At 33.7% G+C, this 16,937-nt stretch overlaps 1 protein-coding gene across 1 annotated transcript in view; it reads left to right on the top strand.

Moving 5' to 3' along the window:
- LOC108781686 (calcium-binding mitochondrial carrier protein Aralar1-like) overlaps positions 1 to 13,123 on the top strand; it is a 31,447-nt gene extending 18,324 nt beyond the window's left edge. Inside the window, exons 4-7 of the mRNA XM_018549740.1 lie at positions 1,977 to 2,119; positions 12,131 to 12,246; positions 12,336 to 12,475; positions 12,938 to 13,123. Of these exons, the coding sequence (XP_018405242.1) occupies positions 1,977 to 2,119; positions 12,131 to 12,246; positions 12,336 to 12,475; positions 12,938 to 13,123 (585 nt within the window). The remainder of the gene's footprint in view (positions 1 to 1,976; positions 2,120 to 12,130; positions 12,247 to 12,335; positions 12,476 to 12,937) is intronic.
- Positions 13,124 to 16,937: the final 3,814 nt, after the last annotated feature.

Raw genomic sequence — 16,937 nt, 5'->3', positions numbered from 1 at the left:
AAAAGACGTCTTAAAAAGAATTGTCTTTAGGACTTGGCTAAAAGTTATCTTAAAGATGTCTTTTTGTAAACGTCTTAAAATCGTCTTTTTTAAGACGTCTTTCGGATTGTCTGTTAGACATTCATGTTCACTGGGCACCTTATTTATTTATGTATTTATGCTGAAACAATAGAGGATAATAATAAGGGCAACTCTGAGAGTCAACGAAACATTACAAATTAAATTTTCCTGTATATAAAAATTTTGAATTTAATTAAATTTCGTATGCATACATGACATGTTTCGGCTCCTTGATTGAGCCTTCTTCAAATGTAATGATTATCAAAATTTCTTAATAAATATAGTCATTACTTATATTATATATACACGTTATACTTATTATATTACATATTAGTTATTATATATACACATATACCTGCAATTGTTTTTTTATTCATTTCATCGTCCATTCCTCAAAAATAAGTTACAAAAGAATCTTAAATGATCATTATATGTATATATTTTTTTTGTAAAGAGAGCACAATGAAAGTTTTTTGCTAATTGCGTATTTCTACAATAAATAATGTGAATTGCTTTTCAAGAAAAGTATTAATTGTTACTAAAAGTGTAAAATCACCTTCCTTTATATAAATTATTTCACAATTTATATAATGGAAGATGACTTCTTTTTTATTTTTTGAAATTATTTGTGATACGATTAGAATAAATTATTTGAATTTAGCGGCGAGAAATCACGTTTTTAAAGTCAATCTTATTAGAAAATACCGTAATTCAATACTGTATGTAGAAGTACTAAGCAAATGCATTTTGAATTTGCCGCTTAATGTGACGTAGACTGAGTGACATTTCTGATTGGTTGTCTGGAACTATCATGCGCGTGAGCATACCCTTGTCTTTATACCATGGAGGGGATGTTGTTCCTCGTTGCTCGGCTACCAGGTTCCTCGGTGCAGGTGCTGCTCCTTGCTGCTCTGCTGTTCGGCTCTCCGTTGCTCTGCTCGCTGGTGAGTCGTCTCGAAGGTCTCGAGAATCTCTATAGAATCCAGCTGCAGTCGGTCGCCAGGATTTGTCGCTGAGAAGCTCTCCCTCGAGGATCTCTTCCACCAGGGGACGATCCTTGTTCGTTTCGCGAAGGGATCCACGATTTCCACAAAAAACGGTAAGCTCTTGCCGAAGTCGCAAGAGTGACCTCGAGCCGTTCTGCATACTCTTTTATAACCGGCCAGGACATTTTCGAAATTCGGGAAAATTTGTTTTTATCCGCCGCCTATTGATTAATAGAAAAATTAATTTATGCAAATTACTTCAAGTTGATCGCGAAAAGATAGGGAAGTTAGGGAAGACACATATATCATTATTGTACAATAGCGTAATGTCTTTTTTAAATGTTATGAATTGTTAAATACGAAATTATGAATATATGTGAATTAAATTTTTTTAAAACTAATACCGACGTATATAAACCATTTATGGTCAAGCTGGATCTTGAATGCTTTTTTTTTTAAATACGATATAATTTTCGCGTGAATTTATGTACTACGTATGTAGATATCTAAATGCGCGCCGAAATTTTTTCAGACTTACAATTGCAATGGTGTGAAGTTTTGCAAGCGCGCGAATATTATATGTGGTGTCAAATTGACCGCCACAATATTGTCCATCGCTGGCTACTACTTTTTTCCATCTCTCAGGCAATTTTCGAATTCCATCTCGAAAAAATGACTCGTCTTTGGAGGCGATCATCTTTTGAAAAACGGACCGAACTAATTTGTACTCCCAATATAATTTGTTTTATAATATTTTTATTTTTTTTGGATTTTTCTTAAAAGTATCTACTGTATAGAAATAGCTTTTTGCGCACGCGCGTAATTATTTATAATGACCTATTTTTTAACTATTATGAGTTCATAAGATCAGTAATCTATAAATATGCAAATATACATGTACTGAAACGTTGCATGTTTGTGAAATTGCAGTACGCCTCACAGGAGAAGAATGGCGAGAGGTTCATGACTGCGTCTGACTTTGTACGCAGTTATCTTGGCCTTTACACCGATGCCGATTATAATCCCAATTCTGTTAATTTACTTGCTGGTATTGTTGATACCAGCAAAGATGGGTAAGTCAGACGTGGATAGCGTATTTAGGGAAGACATATATATCATTATTGTACAATAGCGTAATGTCTTTTTTAAATGTTATGAATTGTTAAATACGAAATTATAAATATATGTGAATTAAATTTTTTTAAAGCTAATACCGACGAGAATAAGCCATTTATGGTCAAGCTGGAGCTTGAATGCTTTTTTTTTTAAATATAATTTTCGCGTGAATTTATGTACTATGGTCCGTATTCAGAACGCACTTTTATCGATAAAAGCGCGCTTTTATCTCTGAAATTCTGTAGTATACGTGACGTAAACTATAGCATGTTAGCGCGCTAACATCGTTGTTAGCGCGTTCTGAATACGGGTCTATGTATGTAGATATCTAAATGCGCGCCAAAATTTTTTCAAACTTACAACGCAACCTAATGAACTACCGCAGTACTATCACGAGTTAAATTAACAGATTTCATGCTCATTGCATCTTTGGATCTTAATAACATATTGAATGACATCTTAAAATCTATGAATAACATATTAAAAATCTGTAAATAATTTAAATATATTGCGAAAAATATTACCTCGGCCGGGAGTCGAACCCAGATCGCTTGTTTTACGTGCAAATGCCAATTAGACTACTGGGGCCTCGGTAATATTTGTATTTCTGGTAATATTTTTCGCAATATATTTAAATTACTTACAGATTTTTAATATGTCATTCATAGATTTTAAGATGTCATTCAACATATATTAAGATGCAATGAGCATCAAAAATTGTTAATTTAACTCGTGATAGTACCGCGGTAGTTCATTAGTTTGCGTTGTAAATCTGAAAAAATTTCGGCGCGCATTTAGGAATCTACATACATAGTATATAAATTCACGCGAAAATTATATTAAAAAAAAGATTTTTAATTGGATAAAATCTACAGATTTCTAAAGATTATTTTGAAAAATTTGTTTCCAAGGCAGACAAGGGCAACGTTACAGTTGTTCTTAATAGAGATGATTAATAAAGTTGAGTTAATGCTCTCAGATGTTAATACATATGAAATGATAAAAAAAAGATCCTACAAAAAAACTTACCACTGACTTAAAAAATATTTTAGTCAGATGAAAAAATAAAAGTTTTATTGATGGAATTATCTACAAAAAGTTACTCATCACTGATGGGAATATTCCAAGAGCATATGGGTTGACTAAGATCCATAAGGTTAACTATCCTATGAGGATTATTGTTTCTTCGATAAATAGTCCGTTATATTATTTATCATTGTATTTACACAATATTATTAATAATTCCATAGGACAAGCACCAAGTTTTATTAAAAATAGTATTGATTTGATTAATAAAATAAAAAATGTTAAACTAGAATCTAATTCTTCACTTGATGTGGTTTCCCTTTTTACTAATATACCTTTAGATTTGGCAACTGATAGTGTTGTCAGAAGATGGGATCTAATATCAAAAAACACAAAAATTTCACTCGAAGAATTTATGATTGCTTTCAAATTAATACTTAATTCTACTTTCTTCATGTTTAACGATAAATATTATAAACAAATATTTGGTACACCTATGGGATCTCCACTATTACCGGTTGTTACTAATATTGTTATGCAAGATTTTGAGGAAATTGCAATTGGATTATTACCTTTCCATCCGTTATTTTATTATCGTTATGTAGATGATATTATTTTGGTAGTTCCATCTGAGAGCATTAATGATACTTTAGATATTTTTAATTCTTTATGTCACGCGAACCGCGTGACATAAAATATTATGAGTAATTAGTGGGGGTATAGTGTATATAGCGCGGGACGGGCGCGAATAACGCACTCGCTTCGCTTGTGCTTTCGCGCCCTTCGCGCCATAACACTAGCCCCCACGCGTTACACAATGTACTATTACATAACAGATTAAAATTCACTATAGAAGTGTGCAATGAAGGAAAAATAAGTCTTTTAGATACTATGATCATTGTGAAAGAAGGTGGTTTGATTTTTGACTGCTATCGTAAAGCCACCTTTTCAGGCAGATTTCTCAACTTCCATTCACATCACCCCATGTGTCATAAAAGAGGTGTAATATACAGTGTTGTCGACAAAATATTAAAATTATGTCATCCAACGTTCCAGCAGAACAATTTAATTGAAGCTATTAATGTATTTTTACAAAACGGATATTCTCTATACTTCATTTTTTCTACGATTCACAATAGAATTAAATTCCATATCAATAATATTTCTAATAAAAACAATACTTCAAAAAAATTTTTTACTGTTCCTTATGTTTAACAATGTGTCTGAAAAATTCAAACCTATTGCTAATATGTTCCAGTGCAAATTAGCATATACTATTCCGAACACACTAAATAGTTGCATCAAAAGAGGCAAAGATAATTTAGAATATAAACGCAATCAAAATGTAGTATATAAGATATCCTGTGGCAATTGTGATCTAGTTATGTTGGACAAACTAAAAGACAATTAAAAACTAGACTAAAAGAACATGTTTCAGATATTAACAAAGCATCAAAATCCCCTTCTGTAATAACTAAACATAGAATAAAATTAAATCATAATTTTAAATGGGATAACGTTGAAATTTTAGATATCGAACCTTCTTATAAAAAAATATTAATATCTGACAAGGGAACACAACCAAGTGGATCTCTCCGATTTAAATGAGCTTTTAGTATGTTGTTCTATAGACAAAAATAAGAGACACGTATTTTTTTATACGTGCGGAGTCGCATGTTAAGGGGGTGAAATCCTCCCTTGAAGAAAATCGGTTTTTTTCTTTCGAAACGAATATCTTCGAAACTATAAGAGATAGAAAAAATTTTTTAGAATAAAAATTGAATGGTTGCAAGAGTACTTTACAACTATAATAAAAAAATTTTTTTTACATTTATTTATTGTATACCCCCACCCTCCACTCTAATTTTCAAAAATTTTTTAATTCTTGATATGACGAAAATTAAAGAGAATTTTACGCTGAAAACAACGATGTGTATTTAAATCACGTTCCGAAAATCCATTTTTTAGATATGAACAAAAACGTCTCTTTATATGCGCTCCATACGTATTCGTACCGCGTTGGAAGCACAAGATACCGTTCAATGAATACAGTCCAATACGCATCATTATCGTACTAGTTATTATAAGAGCTTTTTACAATAATGTTATAATAATAATAATGATGATAATAATAATATCTAATAATAATAATAATAATAATAATAATAATAAGGTAATTATTTAGAATAGAGGAGGCAGCACCGATGACCTTGACATATGTTATCAAGGTCATGACCCTAAGTAACCTCCAACAGGTTTTAGCCGTCGCTCATCCTTCGTTAAAAAGTTATGAACAACAAAAGTTTTAAAATTAACCTTTGCTATATACAATGTATATATGATATTATGTGCTATTCCACACGTCTCACTGCTTAAGAGATGTACAACTTTCACGCGAAACACAACTCTCAGCCCACTTTCTCCCCCCTAGAAAAGGATATAATGGAAATGTTAATTAAACGTATTCATTTGTATATATTTTGACTTCTTATTTTAATTAAAAGAAATAACATGCGTAGATATAGTAGGTTCCGCCCCCCTGCGGGGTCACCGTCAAGGTCAAGTCAAGGTCACGGTGCCGCTCAAGGTCAAACCTATAAGACTAGTATATACATCTGAATAAACCTTATCAGTTTTGTTTAAGACATTTTTCTCAAAAATGCATACTTTCCGAGATATTAGACCGTTTTCCAGATTTTTGGTATATTTTTAAATGATCATTACTCGGCTTCTAAGGCCCAATGGAGCGAACGGCTTTACAGGTGTTCATTTGATAGGCTCTTCTAACATCGCTGCAAGTTTGATCAAAATCGGTGAAGAGCAGAGCGTAGGCTCTCCTTGTGAGTGTAGTCGTGTATTATATGTCAGCTTTATTGTTGCAATTAAATACAATTCTCAAACGTTTCAATCCCGCTTCGGATCCTCATCAATAATTTGCATGTTCCGATTATCAAAATGTTTCCTAATACAATGATTAATCGGAGCTAATGATGTTAGTATGTTCACAATTAGATAGTTGAAATGTGGTAATCGGAACATGCAAATCATTGATAAAGATCCGAAGCGGGATCGAAACGTTTGAGAATTGTATTTAATTGCAACAATAAAGTTGACATATTCTACACGACTACACCCAGTATTTGACTCAAATTAGGCATTGTCAATACCACTTGGATATAAAGAAATGTTTCAAACGTATTTAAAAAACATAGAGATCCCTCTAACATCTTCAAAAGCATAGAGCCTATAAAACATAACTTTGTACGTGAGAAATAGCTATGTACAATATTAATAATGGCGACAGTGTATAATACCTGTAACTATGTATCTAAAACTTAAAAGATACCGTATTGAAAAATAACTAGATACGGATACAGGTATCTCCGTCTATAAGGATCTAGGTAATGCACTTAGGTACAGCTAAAGTATCTAGATACCGTATCTAGATACTTTTACCTAGATACGTTCCAACACTGATTAATTTTTGTTTATAACATTTTAACGAAGGACGAGCGACGGCTAAAATCTGTTGGAGGTTAGGGTCATGACCTTGATAACATATGTCAAGATCAAGATCATCGGTGCTGCCTCCCCTATTTAAAATAATTACCAAATGAAAAATGAAATATTTACAAAGATATCAATTTCTTTATTCACACTTTGATTTTAATTGCCCGAGGTACATTTTTGTATATATTATCAAAAACATTTAACTGGTTTCGGAAGCTGAACAAGGTCACTGTTACTATTACTGTTGTTATTATTATTATTATTATTATTATTATCATCATTATTATTATTATAACATTATTGTAAAAAGCTCTTATAATAACTAGTACGATAATGATGCGTACTGGACTGTATTCATTGAACGGTATCTTGTGCTCCCAACGCGGTACGAATACGTATGGAGCGCATATAAAGAGACGTTTTCGTTCATATTTAAAAAATGGATTTTCGGAACGTGATTTAAATACACATCGTTGTTTTCAGCGTAAAATTCTCTTTAATTTTCGTCATATGAAGAATTAAAAAATTTTTGAAAATTAGAGTGTAGGGTGGGGATATACAATAAATAAATGTAAAAAAAATTTTTTTATTATAGTTGTAAAGTACTCTTGCAACCATTCAATTTTTATTCTAGAAAATGTTTTCTATCTCTTATAGTTTCGAAGATATTCGTTTCGAAAGAAAAAAACCGATTTTCTTCAAGGGAGGATTTCACCCCCTTAACATGCGACTCCGCACGTATAAAAAAATACGTGTCTCTTATTTTTGTCTATAGAACAACATACTAAAAGCTCATTTAAATTGGAGAGATCCACTTGGTTGTGTTCCCTTGTGAGATGGTACATATAAAAAAACAGACACACGGTATAAACAGACAAAATGACACAGAGTCATTGCCCGAAATGTACACCAATATGATACATTCCCTATCCTCGTTTTAAATGTGTCTTTCCTTGTTATTTTTATTAGTTTATCCTTTGACTTTCTATTCCAACGACATTATCCTATTTACTTTTGCAATGAAACGTGTTCAATTTTGACAGCTGCAAAGTATCTCTTTTTATTACTCCAAATATATTTTATAATAAATTGACGCAAAGGATTTTTACACATGGACTGATCACAAATTTTTATTTTATTTTTGACAAGGTATATATGACTTTTATATTTGTATTAGATTTTAATATTTTTGATATGGTTAATATGACATTTAGTAATTGAATTCTTAAACAATGTTAATTTTTATACTTTTTATCAGGATCAAAGATAAAAACACATACAAATACGAATGTTCAAATTTTATACACGGAATCTATGATTTTCAACAATATGAAGATTGTATAATGTTAATTTAATTTTAAGTAAAATTATTGTGTCATTGAAAATGACCCGATCGGAGTCGAAACGTCTGAAGTTGTATTAATATATGAATTAAAATAATTCGTTAAATTAATTTGGCTCTACGCCCTATTTATATTTTTATATTGTTTAAAAAAAAGCATTCAAGATCCAGCTTGACCGTAAATGGCTTATTCTCGCCGGTATTTAGTTTGTAACTTTCTCGATCCAAATAAGAGTTTGTAAATTTTTTTCTTTATAATATTGTAAGTTGTTGATAATATTTTTGTATGTATTGTGACTCATGAGCAACGGCACAACTTCGTCGCGTTCTTTTATTATGCGATAGTTCTCAATCACGATCAATAGTACTTGAAGGAGCATAAAGTGCGGTTCGTCTTTAAATTCTTAGGTAATTAAATATTTTGCGTTATTTAGCAGCTTACATTAATGGACAATGATCTCGCTTGTCCTCTCACTTCCGTTGGGCGCCAGGCACGAGAGAGTGTGCTACTCTTCGCACAATTAAAGTGATAGTTTGTTTGGACATAGAAATCGATAGTCTAAAACAGATTACCGCGACGGACGACAATGGGTAGCTCACGGAAGGGGAGCGGTTCGCGGTGTGCGGGAAGAATGTCGGAGAATGAGATAAAGAAAGGCTGAAATAAGTATACAATAGTTAACAATAATGACAATGGCGAGTAATCAATATATTTTACCTTCGTGAACTTGGCACTCGACAATAAAAAAATTAAAATTTTTTACACAAAATGATAGTATTTTATTTGTAATTGTTTGTAGTAACAATAATTTAGTTTGTAGTTACTTGTATTAAAAAATATAAAGGCTTAAAAGAATGACTGTCACCCGATATTAACAAAAAAAAAATTGATAATATAAATATTTCTATTCAGAATCGTTTGTAGTTGTTTGTAGTGATTTTGCTTTCGTTTGTAGTTGAGCCGTCCAAAAGTTATGATAAATTAATAATAAACAAAAAACGTAACTTTGTCAATTTTAAAAGTATCTCAAATCTGCTTGCGGGACTTAGATTTAGAATCGTTTGTAGTTGTTTGTAATGATTTTGCTTTTGTTTGTAGTTGCACCGTTGCGAGATGTAGTGGGGACTTCCCGCGGCGCCGCGCCGGTGCATCTGCTACAGTTCTCGAAGCAGATTTGAGATATTTCAAACAGATTTGAGTTATCTTTAAAATTGACAAAGTTACGTATTTTGTATATTGTTAATTTATCATAACTTTTTAATGGTTCAACTACAAACGAAACCAAAATCACTACAAACAACTATAAACGATTCTGTGAATCGAAATATATTATCAATTTTTTTTGTCAGTGTCGGGTGACAGTAATTTTTTTTAACTTTTATATTTTTTTAATTCAAGTAACTACAAACGAAATACTACCATTTTATGTAAAAAAATTTTAATTTTTTTATTGTCGGGTACCAAGTTCACGAAGGTATACGAGTATATTTCGCGAGATCATTACATGGGTGAATACAAAATCATCGAATAAACGTCGAACCTCTTCCCCGACCACAGGCGTCTCCACGGGGCTTGGAGTATCCGTGGATGTCTCGTCCGGGCAGATTTATCATCATGTGTTACATCTCTTTCTGAGGCGTCTACAATTAAGATGCGATAACCAGAGTTTCACACAACAATACACTAAATAGAATATAGAATTGTTCGACCTGCGTGCACCGCGTTTCCTGATGACGTAGCAACTCAGGTCCCTTCGAGTCGCTGTTTTCTCTTCCGGTATGAAGTTTTCGTTCTTCCGCTGGCGAGTAAGACGGCAAAAATACACAAACATAGCGCAGTTACCGACCACGTCAAAACACGAACTCAAGATCGTCGTAAAAATAGCTGAAAGTAACTAACTTATCATCTATAAGAAATATAATCTGCACACACTCGCTTGTGCGCTCGCCCTTCGAGCCAAGAAGGATCCAAGATTTCCGCGTAACCACAGCCACAAGTGACTGACAAAAATGTCACGTCAGAGTGTAAATTAATATAAATTATACAATATAAATAATAAAATTGAAACAACCTAACTTCCGCGCGGATCAGCTCGTCGCAAACGCTAGTCGCAAAAGAGGTTCGCACGGGAAGAGAGAATGCAGAAACAAATAATGAAACTCGACACAGTATTTTTAAGACAAGAGACAGAAACGTTTATTTTGTTGTATTATGTGTGTGATGTACAGGTATCGGTGTGCGTGTTCGTGTAGATTTACAAGTATAAGTGTGTGTGTGCTTGTAATGTACGCAGTACATATGTATGTATCGACGAGACGGCAGACAGACGGGACGAATTCAATAGAAACGAAAGACGCGGACAGAAAAACAGCAAATATCAATTACGGCGCGAGTACTACGAAAAACGCGTGGGGATCTCCGAATCCCAGGACGGACGCGAAGCGCGGTCAGCGGTATAACTAGAGTACCTATAATGAGAGTATGGCCATAAGAGCGGAAATCGCCATTACTGGGACTACGCCGGAAAGAACGGAAAATCGCGCGCAGCGTTTGAACACAGCGAAGTGCACATCTTCACTCCATTTGACGGTCTTGCACCACAAGAAATGCATCGCCCCATGGTTGTTGTCTGAAACTCGAGTTATGATAAAACGTACACCACGCTAATCCATTAATATCCAAAAAATACAATATATTTTTACAATGTAAAGTGAAAGGTAAAAAGTAAAACGTCTATATTTTAATAACAAAATAATTTATAAACAAAATTGTACAATTTATTAATTTAACCCTCAGTCCTCAGTTGTCATATTGGGTATGGCATATTCGAATGATTTTTTCATCGGACTGTACTGTGCAAAAGTGTTTTTATCATATTTAAAGTAAAAATACAGCAATTCAAAAATCTTACGGATGCAATTCACACAATGCGTTCTTGATGACAGCTCGAACGGAACTAACCTTTTGGCTACGTATACTAATAAGCAGCCTGATACACCGATTCACAGATTCACTAACACACCGATTTGGTCCTACATATGGCGGCACCAATCACGAGAAGGTACGCTTATGGCCATACTCTCATTATAGGTACTCTCATTATAGGTATACGCCAGCGGCGGATGACGATCGCGGCGCGGATGACACGATGGGCGTTCCCTCTACGCAATGAGGGATGCTTCGCGGAATGTAAGAGGAACGGATACACTAACGACCGACTGCCAAGAACGCTTGGCGGAGGCAAAGAACACTTTACCCCCTTTTCTCGTCGGTGCGCTAGTTCTAGAATAGGATAGCGGTCGCACGGGTGGTCGACTGTCAAGAACGCTTGACGGAGGCAAAGAACGCTTTGCCCCCTTTTCTCGTCGTAATGCTAGCGGATCAGGATATCTGGTGATCGACTATCAAGAACACTTGACCCCCTTTTCGCGTCGTATCACTGGAGCTAGGTGAGGATCGGAGCGGAATTCGTATCGGAGCGGCGGTTAAGATAGAAGAGAGCTCTTGGAGCAATAATTACGCGTTTTATACTAATTATTGCTCCCGCTCGTATTATTACGGCTCTTTACGATATCGCTCGGCGGTCGGTAATTCCTGCGGAGGGAATTGCCGATCGGCGATATTCGGTCGTGTTCGTCGTAGCGGCGGTGAGCGCGAAGCGCAGATCGTTCGGCGATCTTCGGACGCGTTCGGTCGGAGCGGCGATAGCTACTGTCGACGGCGGTAATTAATCTTATATCGCAATATGTAGCGTTCTTGGCAGCTGGTATCGTCGGAACGATGCATTGCGGGGTGCATCGTTACAAAATATACCTTTTACCATTGTTTTTGATATTTATTATAATAATACGAAAAAATACGTTTGCGAAGGTATTCCGATTTATATTTAATAGATATGTGTGCTTGCGTGCGTGCGTGCGTGCGTGGGTGGGTGCGTGCGTGCGTGCGTGCGTGCGTGCGTGCATATTCGTGTGCGTATTTATAGAAATTAATTAAAATAAATATGAAAATCTACGTATATGTTCAATAGCAAATATTTTTATAATGAAAAAATGTATTTTATAGTTGTTATATATTGTTTTGTTTTAGACTTATATCGTTTGCCGAATTTCAAGTATTTGAAGGTCTTCTGTGTGTACCAGATGCTCTATATAAGACAGCTTTTCAACTCTTCGATACTAATGGAAATGGAATGGTTGCATTTGGTAAGGACTATTATGAAGAAATTGTCATTTCTTTTTTCGAAATAACTAATATGTCTTTTATATAGATATATATTATTTCCAATTTTCAGACGAGTTCGCTGAGGTGATGCGGAAAACTGTACTACACCAAAAGATGCCCTTTAATATGGACAGTAGTTTTATCAAACTCTATTTTGGAAAAGATAAGAGTAGACTGATTAGCTATGCAGAGTTTAGTCAGTTTTTGCATGTGAGTATCATATTTTATTGCACCCTTGATTGTTGATTTGCTTGTTATTCTTGCATAGAAAATAAGGCAAGTATGACATAAAGAATGACAATGATTATGAAATACATATACTATTAGGAGTACAAATTAGTTCGATTTGTTTTCCAAAAGATGGCTCTGGCTGTTGTGAACGGTTCATAGTGACAGCTGATTTTGCCGCCTTCAGAGAGGTTAGACATCTGCTAATAATATTTAGTTTATATCGCTTTTTTATATAGTTGAGTTTTGTAAGATACAAAAACCTTGATTTACTGTGTTTGAAATATAGAATTTGTGTTAACCAAGTAGCATTTGCGGGAGGTTTTAATTTTCTGCTTTAATTGGAAGAAAAGTGCAGTTGAAGCCCATTGAATGCTTGTCGAAGTTTATGGCAATACCGCTCCAATTGATAAATCATGTAGGGAATGGTTTCGACGTTTCAAGGATGGAGATTTCAGCGTTGAAGACAAGCCTCGCTTTGGACAGCCAAAAATATTCGAAGACAAAGAATTAGAGGCATTACCCGAAGAAGATCAGAGTCAAACGCAAGAGAAGCTTGCAGAATCATTGGGAGTAACTCAACAAGCCGTTTCTGTACGATTGAGCGCCATGGGAATGATTAAAAAATAAGGAAATTGGATGCCTTATGAACTGAAACCGAGAGACATTGAAAGGCGATTTTTCACTTGCGAGCAGCTGATTTAAAGACAACAAAGAAAAGATTTTTTGCATCGGATTGTGACTGGAGATGAGAAGTGGATATTCTATGTCAATCCCAAGAAGAAAAAACACTATGCTAAGCCCGATCAATCGTTGCCATCGATCTTAACATCAACACCAAAGCCGAACATTCATGGTTCGAAGATCATGCTCTGTATCTGGTGGGAAAAAAGGGTATTGTTTACTATGAGCTGCTGAAACCTGGCGATTCCATTACGGGAGATCGATATCGGTTGCAATTGATTCGCTTGAGCCTTGCATTGTGACAAAAACGGCCGGAATACGAGCAAAGAAATAATAAAGTTATTTTTCTTCGTGACAACGCTCGGTCTCATGTCGCAAAAGTCGTAAAAAAATATTTAGAAACACTAAAATGGCATGTTTTACCTGTCGTATTCTACGGACATTGCTCCTTCTGATTACTGGTTGTTCCGAAGGATGCAGCACGATTTGGCAAGTCACCGGTTCACTTCTTTCGCAGAAATCGAAAATTGGCTCCAAAATTGGATCGCCTCCAAAGACGAATCATTTTTTAGAGATGGAATTCGAAAATTGCCTGAGAGATGGGAAAAAGTAGTAGCCAGCGATGGACAATACTTTAATTAATCTGTTCATTCATTTTGTTTTGAAATAAATGCAGTTTTGAACACAAAAGAACGGACCATACTAATTTGTACTCCTAATATTATATAACGCTATATATCTATTTTGTCTTTCACATATACTTAATAGTCTGGGATCTATTGACGATTTTTTGTATATGATTTGATAACCTCTGTAAAGTTGGTACCTCATTTTTAAAAAAATGAAGTTTTCGACACATTTTCGAATGCACCCTGAAGGGTTCTAGTGTTTCTGCCCAAAATAAAAAATAGTTCCGGCGAATTAACACAAAATATTGAATATTAAAAATTTGGGGTGTCAACTTCACAAAACACAAAACGACCAACAGCGATATCTTCTAAATTATTAGTCATAGCACTTTAATTGATAATAACTTGTTAGATTTGATAAGAGGATATTTTCATTCCGTAATGAAAATGAACGTATATCTGAAAAGAACTCTTGTGGTGCTATTCAGAACTGCCAATGGAACTGCCGTAACGTAAAAAAGGTTTTTTTTCGATTTGACATATGATATCGGTAATTATGCACTTTAGGGGACCCAGCTCCGATGACCTTGACTTTGACATATATTGTCAAGGTCATGATTCTGAGCAACTTTGCCTTAACAACTAGGCGGCGCTCTCTTATAGTTTCTGAGATATTTAGACCTAAATGTCTAATTTCATATAATACAATAATATAACTTTCCGATAAATATCTAGAAAATGGGAAACACATAGTTTGTTTGTAAAGTACTGAATGTTGCGAAGTGTATGCGTGGATGCAGTGGGTTCCGTCCCCTCCTGTGGGAGGGCTCCACGACTGTTAAAAATAACCTAACCCAACCCATTTAGTGGTGAGATGTGGCTCTTGCTTCGCAAGTTTAGAAAGTCGAAACCATACCACTGAATGGGTTGGGTTAGGTTATTTTTGACAGTTGTGGAGCCCCTCCGGAGGGGGGTTGAACCCACTACATCTATGCATACACTTTATACACTTCTTATTTCTATGTTGTAAAGTATATGTTTTGTTTCTCTCAACCCGTGTATCTATTATTTTATCAAATAAAGTAGATAGTAATAGTATGTAACACTTATTTATTTTTCCAGTGTCGGTGGACATATTTTGGCCATAATTTCAAAAAATACAATAATATGTCTTTTCGGTAAATATCTAGAAAATGGGAAACACCTACTTTGTTTGTAAAGTACTGAATGTTGCGAAGTGTATGCGTGGATGCAGTGGGTTCCGCCCTCCCTGTGTGGGGGCTCCATGACTGTTAAAAATAACCTAACCCAACCCATTTAGTGGTGTAAGGTAGATTTCGCTTCGTGTAGAAAATCGAAATCCATGCAGAATAGTACAGGCATGTGACTTTCTATGCGAACATACTTCTATGGTTGTACTATTGTGTGTGTGTGCATGAATTTCGACTTTCTACACGAAGCGACAGCTACCATACACCACTAAATGGGTTGGGTTAGGTTATTTTTAATAATATCAAAACGTAACAGGACTACGAGCCATGAAAATAAATACATTTAACAAATAAGTTGAAAATAAGAGAAAAGAGCCAAATAGTTTTCTTAAAAATTATAAATATAATGAAATCAAATCATAATACATTAAAATAAAATTCGCAAAATTCGCAAACATAGTAAAATTAGTAGGTAAAATTCACATACGTTTCGACACCGATCGAGTCATTTTCAATGTTAAATTTAAAATTAAGTGTGTATAATAGAATTAACGAATCAACAATAAATTACATGTGTATAATTATAATAAAATTAACGAGTCAAAAATATAAAATTAAATGTGTAAATTGAATAATTAATTAACGAGTCGTAAATATAAAATTAAATATGTATAATTAAATATGGATCTTCCTTTGTGTTTTGCCTCACAAGAGCTATACAAATCTATTGACAAAAAGGTATACAAATTTAAAAACTTAATTATAAATAAGTAAATTGTATATATTACCTTAACAGAAATGTAATAAAAAATGTATAATCCAGTATAAAAATCCAGTAGATCCATTATTAAAATTAAATAAATAAATAAAATAGTCTAAATTACAGTTATAAAAATCGACTGTACTGTTTGAAATAAAAATAAGAAATGAGTAGGCAGAGACCTCAGGAAAGGACAGAGGAAGGGAAAAATTAAGAAGTGGAAAGAGAATGTATCATGTTAGTATAACAATCTGGCAATGACTCGGTATCATTTTGTTTATTTATACCATGTGTTTGTTTCTTTATATGAACCATTTCGGATATCAATCTTTTATTATAAGATGGTTCCATATCTAAAATTTTTACATTGCTCCAATTAAAATCATGATTTGTTTCTATTCTATGATTAGATATTACAGATGGAGATTTAGAAGTTTTATTAATATCCGAAGAATGTTCATGTATTCTTGTTTTTAATTGTCTCTTAGTTTGGCCAACATAACTTACATCACAGTTGTCACAGGAGATTTTATATACCACATTTTGATTGTGTGTGTATTCTAATTTATCCTTACCTCTTTTTATGAAGTTTTTTAGTGTATTAGGTATGGTATAAGTAAGTTTGCAAGTAAAAATGTTAGCAATAGGCTTAAATTTATTAGAGACAGAATCAACAAACGGAATAGCAAAAAATTTTTTTAAATTATTATTATTATTATTAGAACTAATTTTATTAATGTGGAATTTTAATCTATTTTTTATTGTTGTGAAAATAAAATCAAGTGGATATCCATTAAGTAAAAAAATATTAATAGCATCAATCAAATTTTTATTATGAAACTTTGGATGACATAATAGAATTATTTTGTCAATGATACCATAAATTACTCCTCTTTTATGACATAAAGGATGATGTGAATGAAAATTGAGGAATCTGCCTGAAAAAGTAGCCTTACGATAAGCGTCAAATATTAAACTATCTTCATTAACTATAATCAAAGTATCTAAAAAACTAATCTTTCCTTCATTGCCAATTTCCATAGTAAATTTTAGCCTTGTATGTAATGAGTTAAAAACATTCAAAATGTCGTCAACTTTATCAGAAGGAGCTGCTAAGATAATATCATCAACATAACGATAATAAAAATTGAGATGAATAG

This window comes from Cyphomyrmex costatus, unplaced genomic scaffold (genome assembly GCF_001594065.2).
Source record: "Cyphomyrmex costatus isolate MS0001 unplaced genomic scaffold, Ccosl1.0 scaffold872, whole genome shotgun sequence".
NCBI classification, from domain to species: Eukaryota; Metazoa; Arthropoda; class Insecta; order Hymenoptera; family Formicidae; genus Cyphomyrmex; species Cyphomyrmex costatus.
Note: the sequence above shows the minus strand (reverse complement) of the source record. Positions and strands in the feature narration are given on the sequence as shown.